The sequence below is a fragment of the Bombus bifarius genome, unplaced genomic scaffold (genome assembly GCF_011952205.1).
Source record: "Bombus bifarius isolate JDL3187 unplaced genomic scaffold, Bbif_JDL3187 scf7180000009790, whole genome shotgun sequence".
In the NCBI taxonomy this organism is placed as follows: Eukaryota; Metazoa; Arthropoda; class Insecta; order Hymenoptera; family Apidae; genus Bombus; species Bombus bifarius.
Window position 1 is genome coordinate 578,386 of NW_022885336.1, and position 24,643 is coordinate 603,028.

At 34.0% G+C, this 24,643-nt stretch overlaps 3 protein-coding genes, 1 long non-coding RNA gene and 1 other non-coding gene across 7 annotated transcripts in view; 1 reads left to right on the forward strand and 4 right to left on the reverse strand.

The window, feature by feature from the left end:
• LOC117215734 (mucin-3A-like) overlaps positions 1-16,165 on the reverse strand; it is a 24,084-nt gene extending 7,919 nt beyond the window's left edge. The window contains exons 1-5 of one of the 2 annotated variants that reach the window (XM_033462167.1): positions 14,049-16,165; positions 1,751-1,806; positions 1,507-1,547; positions 713-866; positions 570-617 (exon numbers count right to left, since the gene is read on the reverse strand). In XM_033462167.1, the coding sequence (XP_033318058.1) occupies positions 570-617; positions 713-866; positions 1,507-1,547; positions 1,751-1,806; positions 14,049-14,059 (310 nt within the window). In that variant the 5' untranslated portion in view covers positions 14,060-16,165. The remainder of the gene's footprint in view (positions 1-569; positions 618-712; positions 867-1,506; positions 1,548-1,750; positions 1,807-14,048) is intronic. The other variant, XM_033462168.1, reaches the window with a different exon arrangement.
• LOC117215747 overlaps positions 1-19,033 on the forward strand; it is a 23,164-nt gene extending 4,131 nt beyond the window's left edge. The window contains exon 2 of the long non-coding RNA XR_004489201.1: positions 18,850-19,033. This is a non-coding gene — a long non-coding RNA (uncharacterized LOC117215747). The remainder of the gene's footprint in view (positions 1-18,849) is intronic.
• On the reverse strand, positions 2,313-2,385 carry Trnaf-gaa. The gene has a single exon. It is a non-coding gene; the product is annotated as a tRNA-Phe (tRNA).
• LOC117215745 lies at positions 5,002-5,713 on the reverse strand. The gene has a single exon (XM_033462198.1). The coding sequence runs from the start codon at positions 5,474-5,476 to the stop codon at positions 5,201-5,203; it is 276 nt and encodes a 91-aa protein (XP_033318089.1). The 5' UTR covers positions 5,477-5,713; the 3' UTR covers positions 5,002-5,200.
• Positions 17,971-23,867, reverse strand: LOC117215736 (uncharacterized protein CG10915). 2 transcript variants are annotated; one of them, XM_033462176.1, is made up of 8 exons: positions 23,231-23,867; positions 23,019-23,120; positions 22,683-22,907; positions 21,986-22,607; positions 21,731-21,826; positions 21,178-21,287; positions 18,692-19,057; positions 17,971-18,009 (listed from the first exon to the last, which is right to left on the reverse strand). In XM_033462176.1, the coding sequence occupies exons 1-8, from the start codon at positions 23,498-23,500 to the stop codon at positions 17,995-17,997; spliced, it is 1,806 nt and encodes a 601-aa protein (XP_033318067.1). In that variant the 5' UTR covers positions 23,501-23,867; the 3' UTR covers positions 17,971-17,994. The 2 variants fall into 2 exon arrangements, with proteins under 2 accessions (XP_033318067.1, XP_033318066.1); XM_033462175.1 differs by lacking the exon at positions 17,971-18,009 and having other exon boundaries at positions 18,410-19,057.
• Between the last annotated feature and the right edge of the window lie 776 nt (positions 23,868-24,643).

A 24,643-nucleotide genomic window follows, 5' to 3' on the forward strand; every position in this document is an offset into this window, starting at 1 on the left:
TTTATTTATCTTTTCTTTCTCCTTCATAATTCGTGAATACGATGAAAAATTTAAAAAAGTGTGCAGGGATTCCATTAAGTCATGCAAGTTAATTCTTTTACATGCATTTAAAGCTTCTTGTAGTTGCTCGAAAAATGTTTTATTTCGTGCCATTCAAAACGATTCTACCGCCTATAGCATATTACCACAATCATTTATTCTTGTTCTTATAAAACATTTTCTTTTTTAATTAATTCATAATCTTGAAACTTTTCCTTTTTCTTTTTTAAATAATTCATAATCTTGAAACGTTTCCTTTAATTTTGCTACAAATTTTCCAAACAACCTAATATACATACATGTTATTACAAGACTCTATTACAAGACATGAAAGTCAGTATTAATTGATAATCTGATCTTCTTTTCTTTTTCCATCGATCGAGATCGATTTCTTGGTGATCCACAGCATTAGTTGTCACATCGGTCAGTTACAAAGGATATTAACTAGATGCATGCGCTTTATTCTATTGGGATAGAGGAAGCTGAAAGAGAAAGCGGCTGGTGTACTTATGCAGTATTATTAATAATACCCGCTCCTTTGAGCCATTCCTTGAGAAGATCCACATTGCCGAAGAAGACTGGGAAAGAAAGGCGAAGAAAGTATTTTAGAGACAGAACGGAAGAGGGTTAAGAAGTGTTACTTTCGGTGTTAATAAGAGTATGGCTTAGAAACCTTGATAAATTTGGTACTCGCCATTCTTCTCAGATGCCAGTCTTTTCACTATTTTTTTCAACGATTCCTCGTTCTCTATGGATGCTTCTATACTGGATAAATCCAACTCTGACGAAAGTTCTGGCAGATTTGCTTTTTTGTTACTAGTTTCTGACTAGAAGTGAAAGCAATTCGTAATGAAATTATATAAAATATTAATCGTGTTAAGTGTTAATAATAATTAGACTGAGGATTTTTATGCATTTATTGTTTATGGGAAATTTGAATGTACATAATAATACGCTGCATAAGATTGGAACGCTATAAATATTATAATGACGTTAGTATACTTGCATGTGAATCAGTTAATTATTTATATTAATTAAAACAACACAATATTCATAAAAATTCATAAAATGTATAATATACGTGGAATATTCAAAGTAAAATACTCGATATAATACTTAATAGATGAAATGGATCTCTTGAATTATCTTAGAATTAAACAAACGTTGATTAACTAAAAATCTTGATTTTCAAGGACTCGAAAGTTTTTTAGTTTCGTGAGCTTCCGAGTATAGTATCTCTAACTATTATTTAAAAAATATGCATTCGCATAAATATCCGTAGTCTAATAACAATTCTTGTATGACAAGTAGTCTTAGAATATTTGAAAATACTTTGCTATTTTTCTTAACACATTTTTATGACTTGTTTCGTAGTAATAACAGTGTGAGTAAAAGACATTGAATGTAGATATGTATTGTTATTTTACACGGTAGAAGCTAGAAACGTTAATGAGCGGTCATAGTCACCTCTGCTTCGCAATTGCTGACCATGAAAGTGACCATTGAACCTGAAAAACCGAGTGACACTTAAACTTCAAATATTCAGAAACGAAATTTATTATCAATTCCTCGAAAAATGATACTTCATTTTCCGTGTTTTAACATTCAATAACGCTAAAGTAACATCCTCGTAATAAAAATCATACATATATATACGTATGTAGATTAAAACATATCGAGAGAGATCGAGAGATACTCGAATCATACTTACATAAAAATATGATTACTTCGAGATATGCCATTCTCGATAAATTCTTGTGCATGATTCTGTAACAAGATATAAGCAAATTCAGGTCAATCGAATTTCTTCGTAATTAGAAAAATATCAAGTATTACAGTGAGTAATAAGTTCAGTCACAATTTCATAAGAAAACACGTCAAGTGTTATTAATTTCATATGAAATCTATCTATATAGTTAAAGAGATTTTGTTTATCCCATTTCTTTATAAATTTATCTTGTTTTGGCTTTTATCAAAAAATTCACACGTAGATATTTCTACATTCTTAATTTATTATATCATTCTTTGCAATGTATACAGTGGTGAAAAGCTATTTTTCGCTAAAGCGAACTTATTGCTCAATTCAATACATATACAATATATGGATGCCATATACACATATAAGAAATAATAATGTTGTTATCTATAAAATCAAAATAAATAAACAGATTACACTACAAATATTCTGTTATTTCTAGATATATTCAAAAACGATACAGAAAGATGAAAATATAATAAAAGCTCAAATTTTCAAGAGAAAAAAATAAAGCCACTGCCGAAACCCGGGATCGAACCAGGGACATTTAGATCTTCAGTCTAACGCTCTCCCAACTGAGCTATTTCGGCGCTGAAAGAACATCTCTCTATACATAATAACAAGCACTTATTATACAATTCGATCAATACCTTCTATTAAAAATGTTTAAGCAAAAGTTATTTTAGAATCTAAACTAATAATTTAGGTTCTAATTAAATTTCATAAGATACGGTTCTAACAATAAAGGTTTTCATGAAGCGAAGCTTTAAGTAAAGAGATGACATTTAATCGCTTATATTTCATACTATACATAAGCCTTATACATTCTCGTGAACTATTAACGAGAATAAATAAAATACCAAGAACCTTGCTTAATAGTGATAATAATCTCGTAAGATTTATGTAGAAACATATTTTATGATTGCTCATGGAGTTATTATTATCTGAATAAAATCTTCGATGGTAATAGTTCTTGTTACTATTTTATTATTATTCTTTTATTAGGTCTATAATTAATAGAAGATTTAAGTATCTTTACTTTGCAAACAAATTTACGAAAAAATACGATTGAAACAGATAATAACATATACATATCAATAAAAGGTAATAATAAAATATATAAGAAGAAAGCAGATAAAAACGAAAAATAAGATAAAAAGATTAAAATTCTATGACGTAGTCGCTAAAAATATGAACATAATACGTAACATAATAATCTATTTATATCAGATACAATTTTCTTATTTATTATTATCTCGCCGGGAATAAAATATTCGAATACTCGCCATAGAAAATGTATCTGATATACAAAGCTTTTCGATTAATACTCCAATGATACGCGATTCATCGTGATATTAAGTATAGTGTTCTTTATAATATTCCATTTCCTTATCTATACTCATAAAAACATGAATTTGCATGAATATCCACAATCTGTTTGTCAAGCATGAACTACTTCCTACAGACCGCGTATATTACGTACATTCTATGCATTTTCCAGAAAACTAAAAAAGCAGTTATCGTTTCCTCGATAAATTCCTACCCGATAAGATCAATCAAATGTTTTCCTCCAACTAAAAAAAAAAAAAAAAACAAGAAACAAAAAAAAACAGAAAATAAGCAGCAAATAAATTATCATAACTCCTCGATAATGTTTTACGATCCTTTCACGCTCATCTCACTTACACGTAAATCAATGATAAACGGCCAATTCGAATTTACTGGAAGAAAACGGCCCGTTCGATCGCGATGATACGATCGGCGAAGGACTCGTGCGCGAACGTAGCTCGTGATTACCCGTGAAAGCGATTATCCTAATCAAATCCCTGGCCGTGGTAATGGGGTTTCCATTACGCCGCAATCTGCGACGAGTAGAAACACCACGTCACGATATCGGCCGTGGCTCAGTGACATTCAATCGAACATGAAACATGCCAGCCTCGTTGTCGGAAGAAACAGATAACCCCAACGTGCTCGTTTTACTCCTCTCTTCATCTTCCTCTTCGTCTCTTTGTCGTCGTAGCAGGTGACGCAACCCCGAAGACGGTAGAGAATATCTTGTTCATTCTCACGGTTCACCGATTCACCGGACTTTCAAAATGATTACGGTAGTCATTAAGTTGCTGGTTGGCATTTGATGCGACTCGCAATTTATGGTTAATCCTTTGGGCAAACCGCGATGAGTATTATAACGAAGTACTTTCACTCTCTCTCGGTTTGCGACGCGCGGACTCCTCTCTCATTCGATATGAATCCGGCTCGTTGTCGTTTCACCCCGTTGATAACCGGATTCGTAGCTTATTGCTTCCTTTCCGTTAATTGATATCGGCTATTTAACGATCGCCACGAATTTCTGCGACCGTGTCCAACGATCATTTTAACGGAACTTCGTTCCTCTTCCATTATAGCGTACGATAAGCTATCTTCTTTTGTTAAAATGTTTTTAATCCCTTCTTTATCTAAAAATTTCTTAATTCCTTCATTTTTCAAGACTACAGTGATTAATAAGAGATACCGTAAATTACGGATGACTATGGAAATTCAGATTTTTGTGATCATAGATTAAGGAAGTGGAATCTAAACAGAAGATTAGATATTGCTTTATTTTAAACGTGCAGTCTGTGCATTTTTGCATATTTAAATTACGCATAAGTACTTAAACATCCGCAGTCTACTTATATAACGATATAACGAACTATATATAGCGATCATTCGTAACACGTTAGGAGTTGTGTATGGTTTTGATTTCAATTACTACGATGTTCAATAACGAATACCATATCGCGTTAACAAATAGTAACTCAAATTTATTATTTTTGCTTTTATTTCTCCTCGTTGGAAGTAGGAAGTTGAAAAATCAATTTGCACTTCGTAATGTACGTGCACTAACACCGTTGCATCCCTTCAATCATTTTCGATCCAATTAAGTTTTTCTATCATTAGAGCAAAAATGTTTGAAATTGAGATACGAAGGAATCGTCGTTGGTACGATTTTTCGTTTCAATTTTATGTCAATGTTTTACTCAAGCTATTGGTTTTTAAATCAAGTACGATGTAATGCATTTCTACCAAAAATGAAACGGCACGTAAAGAGATAGGGAGTCATTAAATAAAAATATTATCGTTTTCAAAAAAATTAAGCACTTCGCGTGTCAAGTTAACTTACTTTCCCCGACCAGTAGATTAAAATATTAAATATTATTTATTATTGCTTAGTCCGTGCCTTTCGGCTTTAGACGAACTTTCGGTTTTACATCTCTTATGTCTATTTCTCTTCTTATATGTCTACCTCCCCTCTTTTCCACTCTATTCTATTGCACTCCCTTAATTATTCTATCTCTAAAAACTAAAACTAGAAACTACAAATTAGCAACTAATGACTAAAAACTATTGCAACTTTGGTCTTTAGCCTCCTTGCTGTGCATCCTTCCTGTCGTTTGTCCTTCTCTTCTCTATTATTGCTTTCAGTTCTGTTAAACCTTCTCCAGTCTCATTTAGCGTTTTTCCTGTGTCCTTTGGTCCTCCCGTTATTTCACATTCCTCTATTACATGTCTCAGGTCTTCTTCTTTCCTTCTACATAATCTGCATCTTTTTTCTCCCTCTTCTTTCCAGTATTCCCTTGCTTTGGTCTCGTTTCCACATCTGAATCTTGCCAGTATTCTTCTGTCCTTCCACTTCATCCTTCCTTCTAAGTACTTTGGTCATTTTTCTTTGGCTATATTTCTGTACTGTATATTATATTTGGATTCCCTTATCCTTTCCCCCCTCTCTTCTGTTTCTCTCTTTCTTCTTTCTTCTACAATTTGGTCTGCTGTCATCCTTTCTTGCTCCTCTCCTGCTTCTATCTGCGTCCCTCCCTTTCTCACCTCTTCTAGTCCCTTCCTTCTCTTTCTTGCTCTTTTCCCTTCATGGCCATTTCCCAAAATATTAAATATCGTTGAAGTAAAAGTAAAATTGAAACATAGAAATTTTAGGACCGCAGCAGTATTAACAAAGTATCGATAGAAACTTTTGACTAACTCTGTTGAGCACTATCATCGCTCATTGGTGTATTATTAAAATTGTACGTGTTCTAACGAAACGAGAAGGATGGCTATTGCAAACATAATTCTATTAAAAAGTTCCCTGCATTATGGGACGAGTCCACGGTCTCGTAACGATTATTCCCCGTCCTAGATAATTCCTAATTATTATAATTCTCGTCGAAACTTCGACTTGATTGACTTGACTTCGTCTAATAAAGGAGTATTTCGAATTTTCAGCGATCGATCCCTATAGCATCGCCATAGCAGAAGGGAAGCCTACTGCAGGGCACGGGCGGATAGTGATGTTGAAACAATAGCCGGCAGATAGCGAAATAAAACTTGGCGTCTTAACGAGCGCGTACTCGCATACGTACCGCCTTCCTCTTTTGTAATGCTAATTCAAAGGAGGCAATTATTTCAGGAGTAACTGGTAACCTTCTAGTTTCTCGAACGACAGTAAGTATCGTCTTTAGTAACCGAAGAATAGGTGCGAAAATGACCGTGTTATTATGTACAACATTTAATGAAAAATGAGAAAATTCGATGAATAAATGAATATATATATATATACATATACTCTATTTAGAAATTGTCTTTAAAAATGATATAACTTCACTTTCAACAATTCCTAATATTTATTTAATATTCTATATTTTTAATATTACTGGATGTAATTTTCAAACTTAATTAAACATTTCTAATAATTAAACTGCGGGTGTTCATGGAGATTCAAGTTTCTATGAAGATAATAAGGTAAATAAAGAAATGGAACATAAATAACATTAAATAACACTAAATTAAATTAAATGAGACATATGGAAGCTAAATTTGTTTCATCCACTAAATATTACAACAAACATTTCACTTTCGATGTTTTATATATCTTTGCATGTTATATTACATTCTGCGGATCTTTTCAAACGTAAATGTCTCGTAAATGTATAAAAATTCGCAATCTAATAGTAATCGTGAATCTCTTATTAAATACTCGCACGAATATAAATATGAATACTTTCATAAAATCCCTCTTTAAACGTGATATTAATTTTCAATAATTTACCATTTTTATCACTCCTTTTTGATGTTAAATATATTAAATCCTTGCTTTAAATACGTCAAGATAAACGGAGCGGAAATGGTTTTTACCAATTAAAGAGACAAGATAACATTGGTAATACGTGTACGGTAATAAGTATTATTATCGGAATTATAATCGTGATTAAACAATCGCAGAGGGGAGCTGCGGTTCTTTTCATTAAGTCACACGTTCGTTTCCGGTTATTTTGTTCACCTTTGCACACTCGAAATCTAACAAGGCGATACGGCAGAGCATCGCGTTAAGGTAACAATCGAATGAACGAATCGAGTTGTCAGATATTATCAGAAACACTGGCTGCGTGTTACGAGAAACAGATTACTTTTCCCAATGAAGTTGAATCGGGAAAGTAAAGATCGTAAGGCTGCTTTGGAAGGCAAGACCGGTTGATTAAACGAAAATCTTTATTCGTCGACTTTTATGTAGAGCAAGATACAAAGTCGATAATAGAAAAACCTAAATTACGCAAAACCTGAAAGAAGACATTGATCTTCTTACATTTTCTTCGTGTCCTTTACTTGTCTCCTATCTCCGGCACAAAGTTTGCTTTACAATCATTAATCTTACGCTAAACTGTTACGTTATAACTAATAGTCTTTCGGCATGTCGGCTGGATAGTTCTACTCTATTATCTTATCAAGATGTTGAAATCATTTAATGGCTGTCTTGCGAGAAACTTGGACAGACGATTACAGGTTTCAATTGACTTTTCGATCGTTAGCTTAATGATTAAGTTAAAACGATTCGTGATAGCTCTCGGATATACTATTGAAACTGGAGAATTTTTGGAGAAGAGATCTCTTTCCTTTCTTTTATCTTTATATGATTGCTTATAGTCAAGTCAAACGTTACAATATGTCGTTAGAGACTCAGTTGAGATCATAAGTCAAATTTGACAATTTTTGTGAAAAATTTGGTTCGTTTTAATAATTTCAACAGCTGAAATGTTTATTGAAATTGTACAAGTTATCTTTGACAAAGGAGCAACCAATATTAAAGTATGATTTAACAGCAGAAAATTTGCCGCGGTATATAGGATGAGATGTTTGTTTTAGTTGTTTCTTTATTATTTTTACATTAAATTGCACGTATGTACAGCGGTAAGCAAGTATGTATTATTATTGATTTTGTCGGTATCATAGAAATATATATCACGTTCGGAGATTTACTGTTGCTTGTTTTAGTTATCTCGTTATTACCTTTAATAAATTACGTATATAGTAATGTTGGAAAGGTATGCATTGTTTGATTTTCTCAGTATCAGAAAAATGTCTTCCACGTTCATTGTTCAAACAACTTGTAAAATTGAAACAGGCAACGAGATCTTTCTCTTTTGCCATTCGTTCAGCTTCGTTGAGGCGAATAATAGCGAAGTTAATTACATGAATCAGCCGTAACATTTTTCGAAGTATTTTGTTACAGTGTAAAAGAAGAAATTTTCCCTTCCATTTAGAAGGTAAAAATAATCGTTAACTTTGTTCCTCTAATCATGTATTTCTTTGTGTTGATTCAGTCGTTTAGTTCATAAACTTTTTTCTCTGATGAAACCATTTCAAATTTTTAAGAATGAAGATTTCATCTTTTTGTTCTCTTTTTTTTCTTTTTTAAAGAATTTGATGTCTTATTATTAGACATTAACAAAGAAACCGACGTGTTTTTTGAAATTTTTCCCATGTGTACGTGCCACCTTACGTAAAGCATTGTATTCATTATGGGAGAGTTCTTGTAACTGCTTGTTTCTTTCGTGACTGAGTTTTGGTGCTATAATCCCTTCGTACCGAGGTATTTGACTTCGTGTCTTTTTCTTCTTTTGTTTCATCCCGATAATACGTGTTTCCTCCGATTACGTGAGATTTCGCGAATATAAATAGAAGGAGAATATTCGTGAAAGATCTGAAGTACAGAAGCAGAGGTGAGATAATCAGCGAAATTTTCCGCCTTAAATCTTGGCTTCATTTTCTCCAAATTAATATTTCACTCTGCGTCAATCTTCATTCAGTTTCCATGACAGATTCATGGAAGATTCCGTGGAGAACAGAAATCGAAGATTTATATATAGAAAATAATCTTCTTAAGGTACAGCAGTAATACATTTCAGAAACTGTAAAAGTAATTGTTATACTGTCGTAAATACTAAGACATCTATCAGTTACATAACGAAAAATTCGAATAGAATTGACTTTATGTAGCATTACATCGTATATTATAAATAAAGCATATGTGTACGTACAATGCGAGTGAAACAACGGATTTCTAACAAAAAGATTGGAAAATAAAAGCAGCGAAAAAGCGTTCGATTTATATTAAACATCAGCAGAATCCTGTTGTACGATTCAACTAACATAAATAGCAAAATTGTACGAGTATCAAATTGCTCGTATTAATCGATATTTACAAGTAAATTTTACAAATTATAAATTATCTGAACAGCCTGTTTAACAAAAAATTAAAAATTATAAAAAAGAAATCTATAATCTATAGCTTGTAATTTATCAATTAACAATTATTGTACAAGAAAATCCAAGTGTTCCAGTACCTGTGACCGGCGATGTACATTTTACATTCTTCTTTCTCGCTTCTACCGTTACGTCTTTTTACTAAAAAGAAACATAACGACAAACATATGGAACAAAATTCTGTCGAATAAAAAAGAAAGGAAAGGTACAAAAAAGACATCTACTGTTCGATTCATCCCAGTTGTGTGGTACACAAACATCATGAGAACGCGAGGACGCGCGTGCTTTCGGTTCAGGAAATGCTGAACGCTCGAGATCGTTATAGAGCGGCGCCTTATGAAACATCCTGTTCACGAATATATGTCCGACACATACGAGAAGGCACGGGACTTTCGGTTGTACTCTCGGTGACGGGGAGACAAGCTCGTCGTGTCGGAGAGAAGCGGAAGTGCAAGTCTCCTACCGTCGTTGGCAACGGTGTTTATCGTGTCGCTGTTGACCCTAAGCCACGGAAAATCCGCCCGCATTTAAGATCCCAACTGCAGAAGAAAGGTCATTTCAGGCCACTCACCGACGCCTTTGCCGGCGAGGAAGATCGTCAGATACCTTCAGAACGAATCTGATTACCGTCCCCGTGGCAAAAGATCTTAGAAAGCGGCGAACCGACCACGGCAACCAATATTGAGTCACGTTGAGACGAGCTGCGAATCTTCCGCACCGAATCGACACGATCCTCCTTGAGTTAGTAATGCGTTTTCATTGCAATCCAACGCGGCGTTTAACTAACAATTGTCGTTTCAGTCAGTCGGCAATATTCACTAGAGGAATCGCGGCGCTCTATAATTTTCAACGAAATTGTCGCTCGAAACGGAGAATGTCGAAATAATAAACGCTATGATTATCAGCGGGAGAAACGATACTTATTTCGTCAATAATAAATAGGTGGAAGTAACTGGAAGATCTCTCGGTTTCAAATTGCTTCTTCGCGGATGTCTAACGTTACAATCGAGGGGCTTTTTTTTCAAGCTATCGCTTTCGTAAAAGCGTTAATAATAAGCGTTAATAGCCTACTAAATATCGAAAATACGTCGACTAAATAAGGAAATATAAATCGAATCGTGCGTAAATTGATAAAGTCCAACGATGAAAGAAGGGTAATGGAGCTTAAGCGCTTCTCTGAATTGGTTTAATAACAGAATTGCCAAGCCTGTCGAAATGACGAGCTGCAGATCCTTTCTCTTTTTTATTATTAAACGTATGAAAGTACTTTCGATAAAATTGACGTTGATTTTTATTGGAATGGAAACATAATTATGGAGGCTGTGGAGAGAAGTGGACGATATTTATAAAGTTCTAGACATCAAGACAATGAGGAAAGTTCATGTACAAAAACGTCGTTCCCAACTTTTATATCCCGACGCTGTCGTTCGGACGAAAAAACTTTCAACAGTTTTAACATTTTAATAAGAACTTTAACAATTTCTTCATATTCTCTTCAAACACAAATCTGCAAACGATAAAGAAATACCATTAAGTCGGAAGCAAAACAAAAGAACATGGCAGAGTCAATTATAAACTTTATGCATTTATGAGAAATTTAAAAATGCAAAAATGCACAGAATGCGCGTAATACGCAGAAACATATAAAATATCAAAAGTTCGAAACTCGTTATAACATTTACAGAGTGAAACAGAATTTCCGTGTAGATAGTATTCATTAAAGTATGAGTCTGTATAAATATCCACCGTCTAATTATAATTACCTGATACGTACAGTAATTTAGATACGCGTTAAAGATCGGCAGTTCTAGTGTAAATGCGTTGAGTTACCGTATCACTAACAGAGACGGAAGCGCGACGAATGACTTATACGATTTATTGAGCAGACGTTGATCCGGAAGACGAGCCCACTTTCGCCAGCAGAGTAGCGTGCACGGTGTACACGTTAGGCTACCTACGACCTCACAGGACACTAGGCCCGCTTCACACATGCGATTGCGATTCCTCACGGCCTCTCTTTCAGACACCTAAGAAACAGTGATTGTCCTCCGCGTTTTCTCGCGTGATACGAACGTGACGAAGGAGGGTGGCCGCGCTGGTAGTGGAACTATGACATAAGTGAAATTACGAACACACGTGCTACCGGTATACACACGCAGACACTTTCTGCGCCGGCTCTGTCGCGATCCTATCGCGCGCGCTACCGCGATTATCCATTACGGACGTAATCATAAAATAATGAGGATGATTTTCTAGGATACTTATGAAATATTATATTCAGTAAAAAAGAAACTGGTATATCCACAGGGAAATAGGAGAAGAACGAACAGCTCTTATCTAGTGATTTATGTCCTTTCTTCTTCTTCTAAGCAAATTATGGCATTGTTCGAGTTAGGGGCGTTAAAAATATACAGTGATTATTGATTGTTTTTGAAATGCGTAATGCATCATTTTGAGTTTAGTACGGAAGATAGGGAAGAAAGGTGAAAACATTTCCGTATCGATTTAAAGATTGTTAAGAGGAAAGGGATGTAAAAGGGGGATGCAGGTACTCTCGATGGTTTCTATCTCGTCTACGAAAACTAGATATCCTATTTTCCCAACGAACGTGATGCTTTCTACGTAATATACGGTAACAATCCAGTTAATTTCTCAGGAACGTAAAATGTTACGTCTTCGAATGCTAATTCATCTCTATCTGCGCCTGAGTATAGTAATGCGTCTTACGTTATTAATCTGTAACCACGGCTTTCTCCGCGAAATTGTTGCTATGTAATAATAGAACAGGAGGAGGAAAAAAATAGAAGAGAGGAAAATGGATTTAGTTTTGCCCGTGGAAACCGGAACTCGGAAGCGAATCTATTCGGCGGATTTATAGGTTCTGACGTGCATGACGTTAGCGAGGAACAGCTTGGTAGAAGTGTGTTCCTTCCATCGTGAGATACAACGCAATGTCGACCATGGGAACCCCTTTTCTTTATGTTTAATTAATCACAGTCATAATTATGCTGTTCGACGGAGCTATATTGTTTTAAGCAGCTTAGTATTTAAGCCGCTGTTTACGTCATACTTGTAGTGTCACGAAAATGGGTCAATATTGAGAAAAAAATGTCGAATTTGAAAAAAACATATATATATTCCATTTAAAAAATAGAAAATATCTAAAAATAAAATGAATCAATGTTAATGGCAAATAATAAATTTTCGAAATATATAATATACGTATAATTACACAATATTATGTTCTATCTGTAAAGTAGGACGCAGTGTCACGAAAATTAATTATTGGGAAAAACATTATATTTTAAAAGTATATAATATATAATTTTATATCGTTACATTCGACTTAGGAAATAAATGCTTATCAACGAAGAATTATGTAATTTTCTATCGCGTAAAATACTAACTTACCTGTAGAAAAAATCAAGATTAAAATATTTAGATCGCTATAAAGATAAAAAGCAGTCATTATTCCAGTAATTACATGTTTAGTAAACTACTTTAAATTTAAACGTGGAAATTTATGAGAGAGAATAAAGTTTGGTATAATCAGAGGAGATTATGGCGCATACAAGACCATAACGTCAAGCTCGATATTCTCATACTATGCATTGGGAGCACTAGATACCTTTGCCATCCTTCAGTAGTTTTAACAAAGTTTCTTTCGATCTTCCTGCGCGGAACAACGAAGTTTTCATTCCCGCCATGCCGTAGAAGAATATCAATGAAAGCGGAAAACAAAAGAGGTCTCGGTGAATTGGATCAACGATAAAAGAGGAACAAGGGGTGGTTTTAAAACTTTTTTACTCGGTTTCTCTTTTTTTATGCTATCAATATCGTATATTCTTATAATTTTAGCGGTACATCTTTTTGTTAATCGCCTTTCACGCATTCAACCTCCTTCGTGTCGATTATACGTTCTCGGACTCCAAAAAATAAGGGTTCTTTTTTTGTGCGTTTCACAATCGAGGAACATACCGCACTACTTTCCCCACCGCTACGTATTTTTGTCAATTTTACGATTCTTATAATATATATAACATCTCCATGATATATATATATACACACATAATATTCATTTACTGCTCTCGCAAAATGAAAGTTAAATCGGACAAGGGTCTATGGAGCGGATCGATTAAAAGATATGATCGATGAGAACAGTAACCAATGTTAAAATATTCTACGAGGTGATAAACCAGTCATAGATGCGACGAATAAAAACTCGATACAGAGTAGACGCTATACTTCAATAAAACAATCTCGATATTGTCTATACAAATACATCTGCTGTACATACATAAATTACAGAACAATCTATTTGTATCAGGTATGATCAGTAATAGTTTGCTACGATTGTACTTATCATTTATTATCACCATCTAAATCATATCACTTCTTACCTCCTAATTCAGAAGCGTAAACGTAAACAATACGTAAAACATTAACGAGTTACCTTATCCTACGTATATATAGCTAAAGAACATTTCTAAGAAATGACGAAACAGAAAAAGATACCGCTAGTCTCATTCATCAACATCGCACGTTTTCTACGGTTTCTCAAGAAATAGTGTGAAAGCACAATCTCCCACGTTTATTGCAACGCGCGGCTAATCACAACAAATAGAATCAATGCCGAACGATTTATCGTCAATCAACATTATACATACGTACGTACGTGCGTAACATCCAATATCTCTCTTCTGTCACCCTTGCGAATCACTTTGCTCGTATTCCTACGGAAACGGCTCGAGGATACGATAAACGGCACACATCACCCGGTGACACGGGGCAAAACGTTTGATACTTTCGCTCCCGCTTTTAGAATCGTATCACTGATCGAAATACGAAAAATAGAAAATAAAAAATACGGCGATGTCCCGCCAACAATGAAGAACAGAGTCGTACGAGCAACAATAGTACCACCGGTACTCCAGAGCAATCGGTGTACATCAAACAAGTTGGATGACGCGCGGACCAGGACCAAGTTGAAGGGTGCGCGTCGCGAACGAAACGTAGGACGATACTGAGGAGCCGTCCGCTAGGCATGCAAACCTCATACCGCGCAAGGATCTCGCGAATCCTCGCTTCTTTGTCCATCGACTGTCACGGCTCGCTATCTCTATTCCACTCTTTCCATTCACGTTTCCAGCTGTTATCCCATCTCGCTTACGCTCGCCCCGCTCACTTCCTCGCTTTCTCGCTTCCTCGCTTCCTCGTTCGAGTTTGCGATCCTCCCTCTGATGTTAACCTCTCGCGCTCTCTTCGTCTCCTAACTCCCTTGCATAGACGACCCCATACGTATATATGTGTCAGTATGTGTACGTGTGCGTGTACTAGGTGTATCGGACAACCTAGCCGGCGAGCGCACGCGCTATACGCGCTGCTTACCTTTTACCATCCTTACCAGAAGAGAACAACCTCACACCCACTCTCACCTTCTCTCTAGGTCCTCCTCCGGCTTCCTCTGTCTATCTCCTTCTGCTCGCATTTCCTGTAACCCTCGCGCGCTCCTTGGTCATCTTCTTCCTATGTGACCCGATGTTATCTGTAATGCTTTCTCTTTTCTTCGTTCCTCAGATACATTTACACCTTGCACAGATTCTAACTCTCACGTTTGCGTGTAAGTAGATATGTAGTACTTGTAGATGTATGGTATCGCATCAAGCGTATACGTATAACGTGTATGGCTGTGTAGCTTCTGTTGAGTTGCTCCTACATCTTCGCGTAATCATCGTCTTCCCCCTTTTTAATTCGCTCTCCTCTTTTTTACGCTTCACTCTCGCTCTTCTCTCGCTTCGCTCTTTATTACGACTCGTGTCGCAACGCGCCGCTCTAAAGCGTTTTCCTTCGCGTCTCGACCTTCTCTTATCCTGAAAAAAATCCTCTACTTCATCCCCAAGAATTTATACCTGTTTTAATGTAGCCCGTTTTAATTACCCTCCGGTTTCTCATTTTCTGTGTTTTTTTTAATCACACCGTCCCGCGAGATTTCAACGTATCGCCGATTACCCAAGTTTTCTTCTTTCTCCCCCTTTTGTTACCCGTATAGCTGCTTATATCGCTGTGTTTTTATCGAGATCCTCTAGAAATTTTTCCCGTGAAATCGAGAAACTTCGATCGAGATTACATCTCTCGTTAAACAGACTTTTCGTTAACTCCGAAGAAAGTGAATAGGATGCACGACGGTACGATTACGCAACAGATGGAAACTTCTCAAGTGACATCGGAAAGAAACAACAGCTACAGGCAATGAATTTCTAAATGTATAAACGAACAAATATTTTATATTTCTCGCGTCCTTCCCTTAGCGAATTAAACAGAACTCGAGCGGGTGAAGTTAAAAGAGGTTTCTTTCGCTTCTTTAATATTCATTCTGCTTGACGAACATCTTCTTTTTTTTTTTTTGTCCTTCTCTTTGCACGAATCTTTCATCTTGAATAAATCGTTGTTAGGTATTCCCAAAGTATGAAGAAACTAGGGAGATTGCGCGTGTTCCTTACGAAATGCAGCATAATATTTATGCATTTGACTGGAACATTCTCAAAAAGAAAAAAGAAAAAAGAGAAAGAGAAAGAAATGAAATATTGTAGCTAGCACCGGACAAATATCTGTGTTCTTTAAAAAGAAAAAAAAAGAACTCGCACACTAAAGACAATCGACGCGCGCGCGCACTGAATATTTTCACACGTTTTATGAAATCACGGTCGCATGTAAAGTATAACGAAAGGAAAGTGAGATACATCTTTAAATAACTCCGATACATCGTTTTTTCTTTTTCTTCTATGTATGTATGTGTGCGCTTGTATCTGTCGACAGGAGTGTGTGAGTGAACGAGTGTGTAAGTGAATATGTAACAGTGTATGCGTGTTTATACGTGTACATCTTTCATGCGTTTATGAGAACGTAATTCCATCCATTTATAATTTATACAAGAGAAACTGTGTACAAACGAATAATTTTATTCATGTCCTTGTTATAAACTCTGTATTGTGGGAACGAAATTTGTACAGAGATTTCGTAAGATGTACCGAGCTCGGCAGGTAAAGGATTTTTACAGCCGAAAATTATTCTTAATAGCCTCGTACGTACGCTTGGAATCTTTTTAAAAGATTTACGACGAACGACGCGTATATGCGCGTAATAGAGACATTCGAATTTATTTCATTTACGCGTTTAATAAATAGAAAAATTAATAAACAAGCGTCATACGAAGATACTGAGAATATTTCTGCTTTTATTTTTGATTCAGAAATCGCTCGTTCCACCTGATAAGATACATCTTACGGAACACTGTGGATCAATAAGATCATTGATATTACTATTGTTTAACATTCATGATTGCGCGACTGGCCTGAATCATTGGAAATTTTCTCTCAAATCAAACGATCACGTTCATAGAAACACATAGAAAATAAATTGCCTCCTGTGTTTCTTTGATTTGCGATCAATTATCGACAGTCGTGATATCTGAAGAAATCTCAACATGGATATGATGGTCGCGTGGACTTCGAATAATACTACTTTGCATATAGGTATTGTCAAAACGATAACGGTTCAGTTGATTTCCCTTCGTAACTCCTCAAATACCTGTCCCGGAGCAAATCAACAAGTTCACGATAAGAACCACTTCCAGACTTATTCCTGTTTTAGCTGCTTGTCTCGAATAAATTCGTTCAAAATGCTTTCGTCCAAGGCGTAACATCATCGGTATATTGACGATGCACGCAATTACGTCAGGCAAGGCAGTGATTATAGCATATACTGTTGAGTCATCTCACGTCAAGTCGATCAATTGTTTCAAGAAATTTTTAACAATATTCTTGTATATATTTATTAAAAGTTGCTTAAACTGTATTTTAAAAATTATGAAAATCATGATAAATATCAATAAAATATCGTTAAAATCTTCCTTGTTCCTGCAAAAGGCAAGTTCATATTCTCAGTGTATAATCATTTTTATCCAATGAAGTAATCGTGTTTAAAAAAAAAAATAAAGGATATCTTCGATGGAAATTTGGCAATTGGATGATTTAACGTGAAATAACCCTTCCATATCTTTCCCTACCTAAAAGTATTTCTTTTATTAACATATTACATGGTCTAGCTCCCTGTTGCATAAACATTTATTATTCACGTCCACTGTTAATAACAGTATCGTTCTTTCTTACGAATAGCACGTTACAACGATACTAATTTTATCTAATGACTTTTAGTGTAATTCGGAAAGATCGCGGATAATAAACTACAGAATCTACAGAGTCTACCTTAAATAGTTCAAATAATCCCGTTTCTTCGATTGATTCATTTCGACTATAGTACAATGTTACAAGCATGATTCTTGGTTGGTTGTGGTGATGTATCGCTATGGATCCATAGATCCGTCCAATGGCGAGATCTAACAATATAAGTAATGATATCTTATGGTACGCGATGTATAATCAATCGATGAACAAGTAGTTCGAGCACTAACGTTTCTTTTCGTTGATTCAGAAACGTTGCTTAATGGAATCCCGCGTTGCGTAGTTCCAAACATACTACCCCAAGTTTTATTCGTGTAACACGGCTTTCAGACTTTCTTAAACGTTAATAATGCTTACTTTTTTTTTGTACCCGCCGTTAAATCAACGTGGCTTTGTCTGAAATCATATTCACGAGTTCTGAATTGCGTTCACGTATAAAAAGGATCATATAGAAGAACAATATCGATTCATCGGATACTCAAGGAAGTTAATCGTGCAGCAAGTTTCAAAAGAACATTCTCGTTACCAAAAACCTCCCATAATTTACAGGCAACATTAATAACTTTTATTTAAGAACCAATTAACGTAACATAAGAAAACAGGAAGAATAGGACGTGCTCGTTAAAAAATTATGCAATGAAAATGATTCGGGATAAGGGAAAAATAATTTAATAATTTTATAAGTATTTAATTAACATGAGAAGCTATAGAATGTTATAGAATAATTGAACTTCTGCAAGATATGTAAAATTTTAATAAAATGTAAAATATCGTAAATATCGTAATGATATAAAAGTATAATAAGAGAAATAATGGCCTTTTATTCAGTAGCTTCATTCAATCATAATTATTTATAAAGTTCCTCCTAAATAGAAAATATAGCAACGTGTTTGCAACTTGTGCAAATAAGTAGCTTTCTTGAGCACCCGATGAGACTTCTAAAGTCATTGACAAAGAGGAAAGAATATATCAGGAGATAAGAACATAGAAACATTTAAGATGCTGGCACTTGAAATGAAGTTGAAGTTGTTCATCCGTATTAATCGGATGAGAAAGGCAGAGGAGCTTTATTACTAACCTCTTCATCGGAGGCTTGAGTAAAAGCTCCTATTGCCTGTTGGACTTGCGGAACGGTAGGTCCACTAGTAGGATGCGCCGCAGCTTGTTTACCAAGTTTTACGGCGTCCTGTGTTGCTTGAGACTCAGTCCTTCTAATATAAGCAGCCTCCTTTTTAGGTGGTACTACCGGCTTATTTGGCGGCACTGGAGGAGGAACACCGCGAGATACTGGTGGCTTTTTCGAGGGCAGCATACCGGATGCTTGAATCGCCGAACCAGAGCCAACATGAAAACCAAGCTTTCCTGTAGCTTGTGTCGACGGTATAAGTTTTACCGTGCCTCCAGGATTTACAGGAGCAGGTACAACCACACGTTTGTCTACAGCCTGAGGAATGAATACACAGGAGATCCGATTTAACGTTCCGGTTATCCCTTTGAAGCACCCCCACTAGAAGGGCACATATAGACGATCGCTGCATTTAAGATAATGATTAAGAACAGAAAGAAAAAAAAATGGGGCAGTCGAAATTATACCAAATCACCAATCTAAAGCAAAGAAATAAATCAATTGCCAGAGAAATAGTAATTGAAGATGTTTGAAGAAAAGATCAGCTTGTTAAGCTAAGCAATTTCATGATAGATATGTTTATTAATTTTTAACTACAACCAGAACTGCATTGATTCCTAGTAACTTAATATATAATTTGGTGAAGTGAAAAGAGAGATTATTATAAGGTAATACGAATTTTATTTGCTTGCGAACATAATTAAAAAGAATTGTAACGTTCTACTATAGAAACTGTATGTAGATCTACTTTTCTTTGTTAGAATAGTTACATTACACAACTCGAAAAAATAACAGGTGAATAACCAAACCATGGTAAAGTTAGCAATAGCAAATACAAGGTTGCAATTAGGAGGGCAAGCAGGGAAAATTTGTAAATAAGGCTCAAAAGTGAGTTGCATACAAGTTTTAATTAAGGAAATAATCAATGTACATACTAAGTAGTAATCTTATGTACAAAATAAGAATAGCATAATACATAAGTTAGACTTAAAATTTGATGGTGTAGTAACTTATATAAAATAATACAATGTGATATAATTCAATGTGAATTAAAGTTTACAAACATGTGTGTGTGTATGTGTGTGTAATCAGAAATAAAAAGATGAATTTTTTGTCATCTATATGATAAAAGAATATTCAATTACAACTATAACAGCGTAACTATAACATGATATAAATTTATCATAATAATTTAAAAAATTGTAATAATAAAATGTTTATGAAGTTTCGTTGTAATAATTAAGAAATACCTATTGAATTGAAAAAGCATGCAACGCATCTGCAAGATGTGTGCATGCAACATTAATATTCATATGTATACTTATAACTTACTGTGCGTGTATGAACACCTTTATTTTCTGCTTTGCAATAATATTTTGTGTATTTTACATCTTACATTTGTTTTTTATATAAAAATATAGAAAATATCTATTGTTCATATTATTATTTTAAATATATACATCGATTGTTTTTCTAGCTTAGCAATTATATTGATTGCTTTTCATGTCATTATAGTAAGTACGATCAGTAACTTACGTACGTGTTAGAAGAAGAAATAAACCAATTTTACCCCAAAGCAGTTTCTGTTTGTTACACTGATTCATTAGAAATAATACAAAAAGTCAAAAAATACGCAATAACTGTGCGTTCTATAACAAGATGATAAGACATATTTATATTTATCATTATCATGCAATAATCATACAATAAAATTATTCTATATAACATTCAACCTGAACAAAATATAAGACTAGAAAATCCTATTTGATTATGATACACATATAAAATAATATCATATAATATTATTAAACCTAATAGATTAATTCAATCATATTTTGATTATTTTTAGAAGCACTTTTGTTATCATTAATAATCATAACGATAATAATAATAACAATATTTAACACTTAAATTTTTGCTTGTATGGTCACTTTTATAAGTATAATTTATATATTCATAAATTAATTTATGTATTTTGGTGTTCTATTCATTTCTTAGCAAAATAAAATTTAACATAAATTATGGATACAAAATTATCATGCTTATATGCTTATATTATGAAGCAGTGTATTAAATTAATGTATTTCTTTTTAAATCACATACAAAGATCAATCATTTATTTTTATTAATAAATTTTACTTTTAAAATAATTTCTTTTGAAATTACATACAAGCAATATACTGTTCAAATGTTTCCATTCTAGTAACATATTATTATGTTGCTTTTGTATATTCTGTAAATTTTCATACAAATTAGATGCATAAAACATAGTGGTGTTTTAAAAATCAACATAATTGATTGAAATGAAAATATGAAAGATTTTAATATTATGAAAGCTATATTATGAAAAATGATTTTTTACAAGTATATGCATAAATGTGTACTGTATAATATTTTCAAATTAAAGTAGAATGTGAAGGAAAATGGGGATAATTTACCTGATTTTCAGAAGACACCGCAGTTTCTCCAGTAGAAGATGTAATGTTGGACGTGTACGTGACGCCGCGTAATGCCTGCCCAGGAGTTACTGACCTAGCAATCCCAGTAGCTACAAAGAAATTAGTATAAGTGTTATTTCACTACTTTAAAATACCTATATTCAAAATATTGAAATACAATTAAAAATATAATGTATAATATTATTCCCAAAGTATCAGTACGAATTATTTAGTTTTATGTAATCTTTAGAATAAAATCTTAAATATAAATTATTTATTGTATTAACCCTGTATCAGTCTGAACCAGCATTAAATTATAAATTATCGCATCAACATCAAATAAGTAGAAATAACAAATTCATATCAATATCAGGTGCATTACACTTATGAGCAAAAGCTATAATTACCATTCCTTTTTCAATTAACAGTCAAAATGTAATTTATTAATTCATCCACTGTCATGCAATATAAAAATTCTCTTAGAGAAAATATATCCAAAATATTTTAATTTGATTATATCCTATTTTAACTTTAGGATAACTGCTGTTCTTACTTGGACCGCTGACAGGAACACTAGATACCGTGGCAGTGGGCTGAACAACTTTACTACTAACCATTGGAGTCCCAGTACCCAGCACTGTACCTTTAACTGCACATAAGATGTAATTATAAAAATATTCAACAATATTATCAGTATTCAACATCATAATAGATATTGAGAATATTATTTGCTTGCTATTAGTGCTTACTAAAATAAGTTCTATTTATGTATGTAACTGAAACATTCTAATTATTATGCACAACATACTTGTTTGTGGTGCACTAGCAGGTTTAACTGTAGGCATAACAACTAAATTAACTGGTTTGGCTGGGGGTGGTGGTGGAGTTGCACCCACACCTCTTGGAGAACCTCGTGTTTGAGACTCTTTCCATACATCCATTTCAGTTCTAAGTTTATCTAATTCTAATTCGAGATCTTTAGCCCTCTTTTCTTCTTTTGCTAAGGCTTGTTTATATTGCTGTCTTTCCATGTCAAATTGCGCAAGTTGTTTCTCCAATTCTGCTTCCATTTGTAACGACTTTTTACTTTCCTCTTCGAGTCCTTCAGCCATAGAATCTATCCGAACTTTTTCTTCGCTTAATATCTGTGCCAAATCTTCTGATCTTTTCCTTTCTTCTATATACTTCATAATTATCTTTTTGCGTTCAGCAAGTAGAAGAAGTACTATTTGCTTCTGTCGAGTTTTTTCTTCCTCTAAAGTTTCATTTGCTTTCTTTAATTCTAATTCCAGTCTTTTTTTTTCTTGTTTCTCTAATTCTAATTCTTTTTTCAATCGTGTCCTTTCTTTTTCCAAGCCATATGTAATATCGTCACCCTGGGCAGTATCATGTTCATGTTTTCGTTTTTCTTCTTCTAATTCCTTGATAACCTGAAGTAAACTAAGTATGAATATACAATTTACAATATTCATTGCTATTTAAGTAACCAAATATGATATACATACTGCTCTGTGCCTAAGCTCTGCTTCTTTAAGAACTTTGGCCATTTTAAACTGCATACATCTTTGTTGTGTCACAAGTGCTTCTAAAGTAGCAACTTGTTTATTTATTTGATTTGGTTCATGTTCACTGACACTACCTACTAATACAATATCACGTGCAAGTGCAGCATGTGGATCTGATGTCCCACTCAGATATCGAGTATTTAATAGATGTTTCAATTTTTCTGACTATAAAATACACAAAAAACCTATTTATGTCTTAAATATTCAATATCGTATTGTTACTATAACGGTTAATGTTAATTATAAAAATGCTTCCATTAATGAAAAATAAATTACCTTTAATACTGCTATTACAATATCTCTTGCCTGCAATTCTCCTTCAAGATGCCCTAATAGTTTTAATAAATCAGTTTTGCTTAATTCCATTTTTGGATTACGCTACAAAAGAAATGTAAAAAATTATTATCAATGAACATATAATCTGCATGATAGATTATTTTCTTCAAACAGAAGTATTTCTAAATACATATAACTATATGTATACATACTTTTAATGTATTGGAGGAATTCTTATCAATTGCCTCTATATTGTTAGGTTGTTGTAGAGTCTGTTGATGCTGTTGCTGCATCGGTGACGGCGACGGCGATGGTGACGACGATGGAGACGAGTGTTGTTGATAGGATTGTGAGGATGGTGTAGAAGTAAGAGACTGCATCTTCGTAGTGCAGACCGAGATGGTCGTCGACGATCCGGATGATCCATTCGCCGGTGAAACACTCGAACTTACATTCATAGCATTTTGACTCTGTGATGCCATTTTTGAAAAAAAAACGAAATATCGGGGGGGAAATTCACCCCTGAAGAAGACGTATAATTTCAGGGAAAAGTACTTAAAAAGTACTCAAAGAAGGTATTCCGCGGTTAAACCGATTCAACCTTCGGTATTAATACTTTCATTTGAACAAAGAAGACTTCGGCCCGGAGAGCCAACTTCGGGGCACGCCACATCGCTTCAGGATTTCTCTTTTCCTTTTCGAACTCGCTTAGATTATGCCGAAGGAATTAATCCGGCATTTAACTTTATCCTCGATTATTGACAAATGAAGCACAAAGCGTAATTCACAGATAGGAACCTATCTCGTGAAAAGTGCTACGAAATCCATTCATTATCGATTATTTCTTATCGAATGTTACGACTCAGAATTCGATATGATTTCAACTTTATGGCAGCGGTAAAATTAAAATCTTGTTTGAATGTATTGCTCATATACTTGCTTTCAATCTTCGCTATCATTTTTATAAATTTTTACAATTTGTTATTAAATGAATAAAACTGATTAGAGAATATAATTACTAGACTGCGGATTTTGATGCATTTATAGGAAATTTTAAGATGCAAAAATGCTCAACATTTATGTAATATAAAAAATATATAAAATATCAAATATATATTACTTCTTACGATATCTGATGAATAAAACAATTTTTCTATATATGTTCTATGTTTTTACTTATAATCATAAAAACGCGAATTTGCATAAATATACGCAGTCTAATAATAATTATTATTAAGATTTGGGATACTTTTGTCTAAAGTTTTGAAACAGTTTATTGTTGCATAAAGATCCTAATTTATTCATTCTTATGTTCATATCTGAAACATTTTTAATGCATATTACTAAATAAAAAATGATAAATAAAAATATCAACTGATGTTTCTTCTAGTAAAATAATATTTGTACATTCATCTATTTTTAGGCGTAAAATATATCATTTAATGATTCTACTCCATTTCATATAACACACTAGGCTAATAATAAATAACAATGAATTCTGTTGACCAAAATTCATTTCTTAATAAACCTAAATATCGTCTTAGAAAAAATAGAACATTACTATAACTTACTTGTTTCTCTATCTCCTTGATCTCCTAGATCACAGATAATGTAGAAAACCCTTG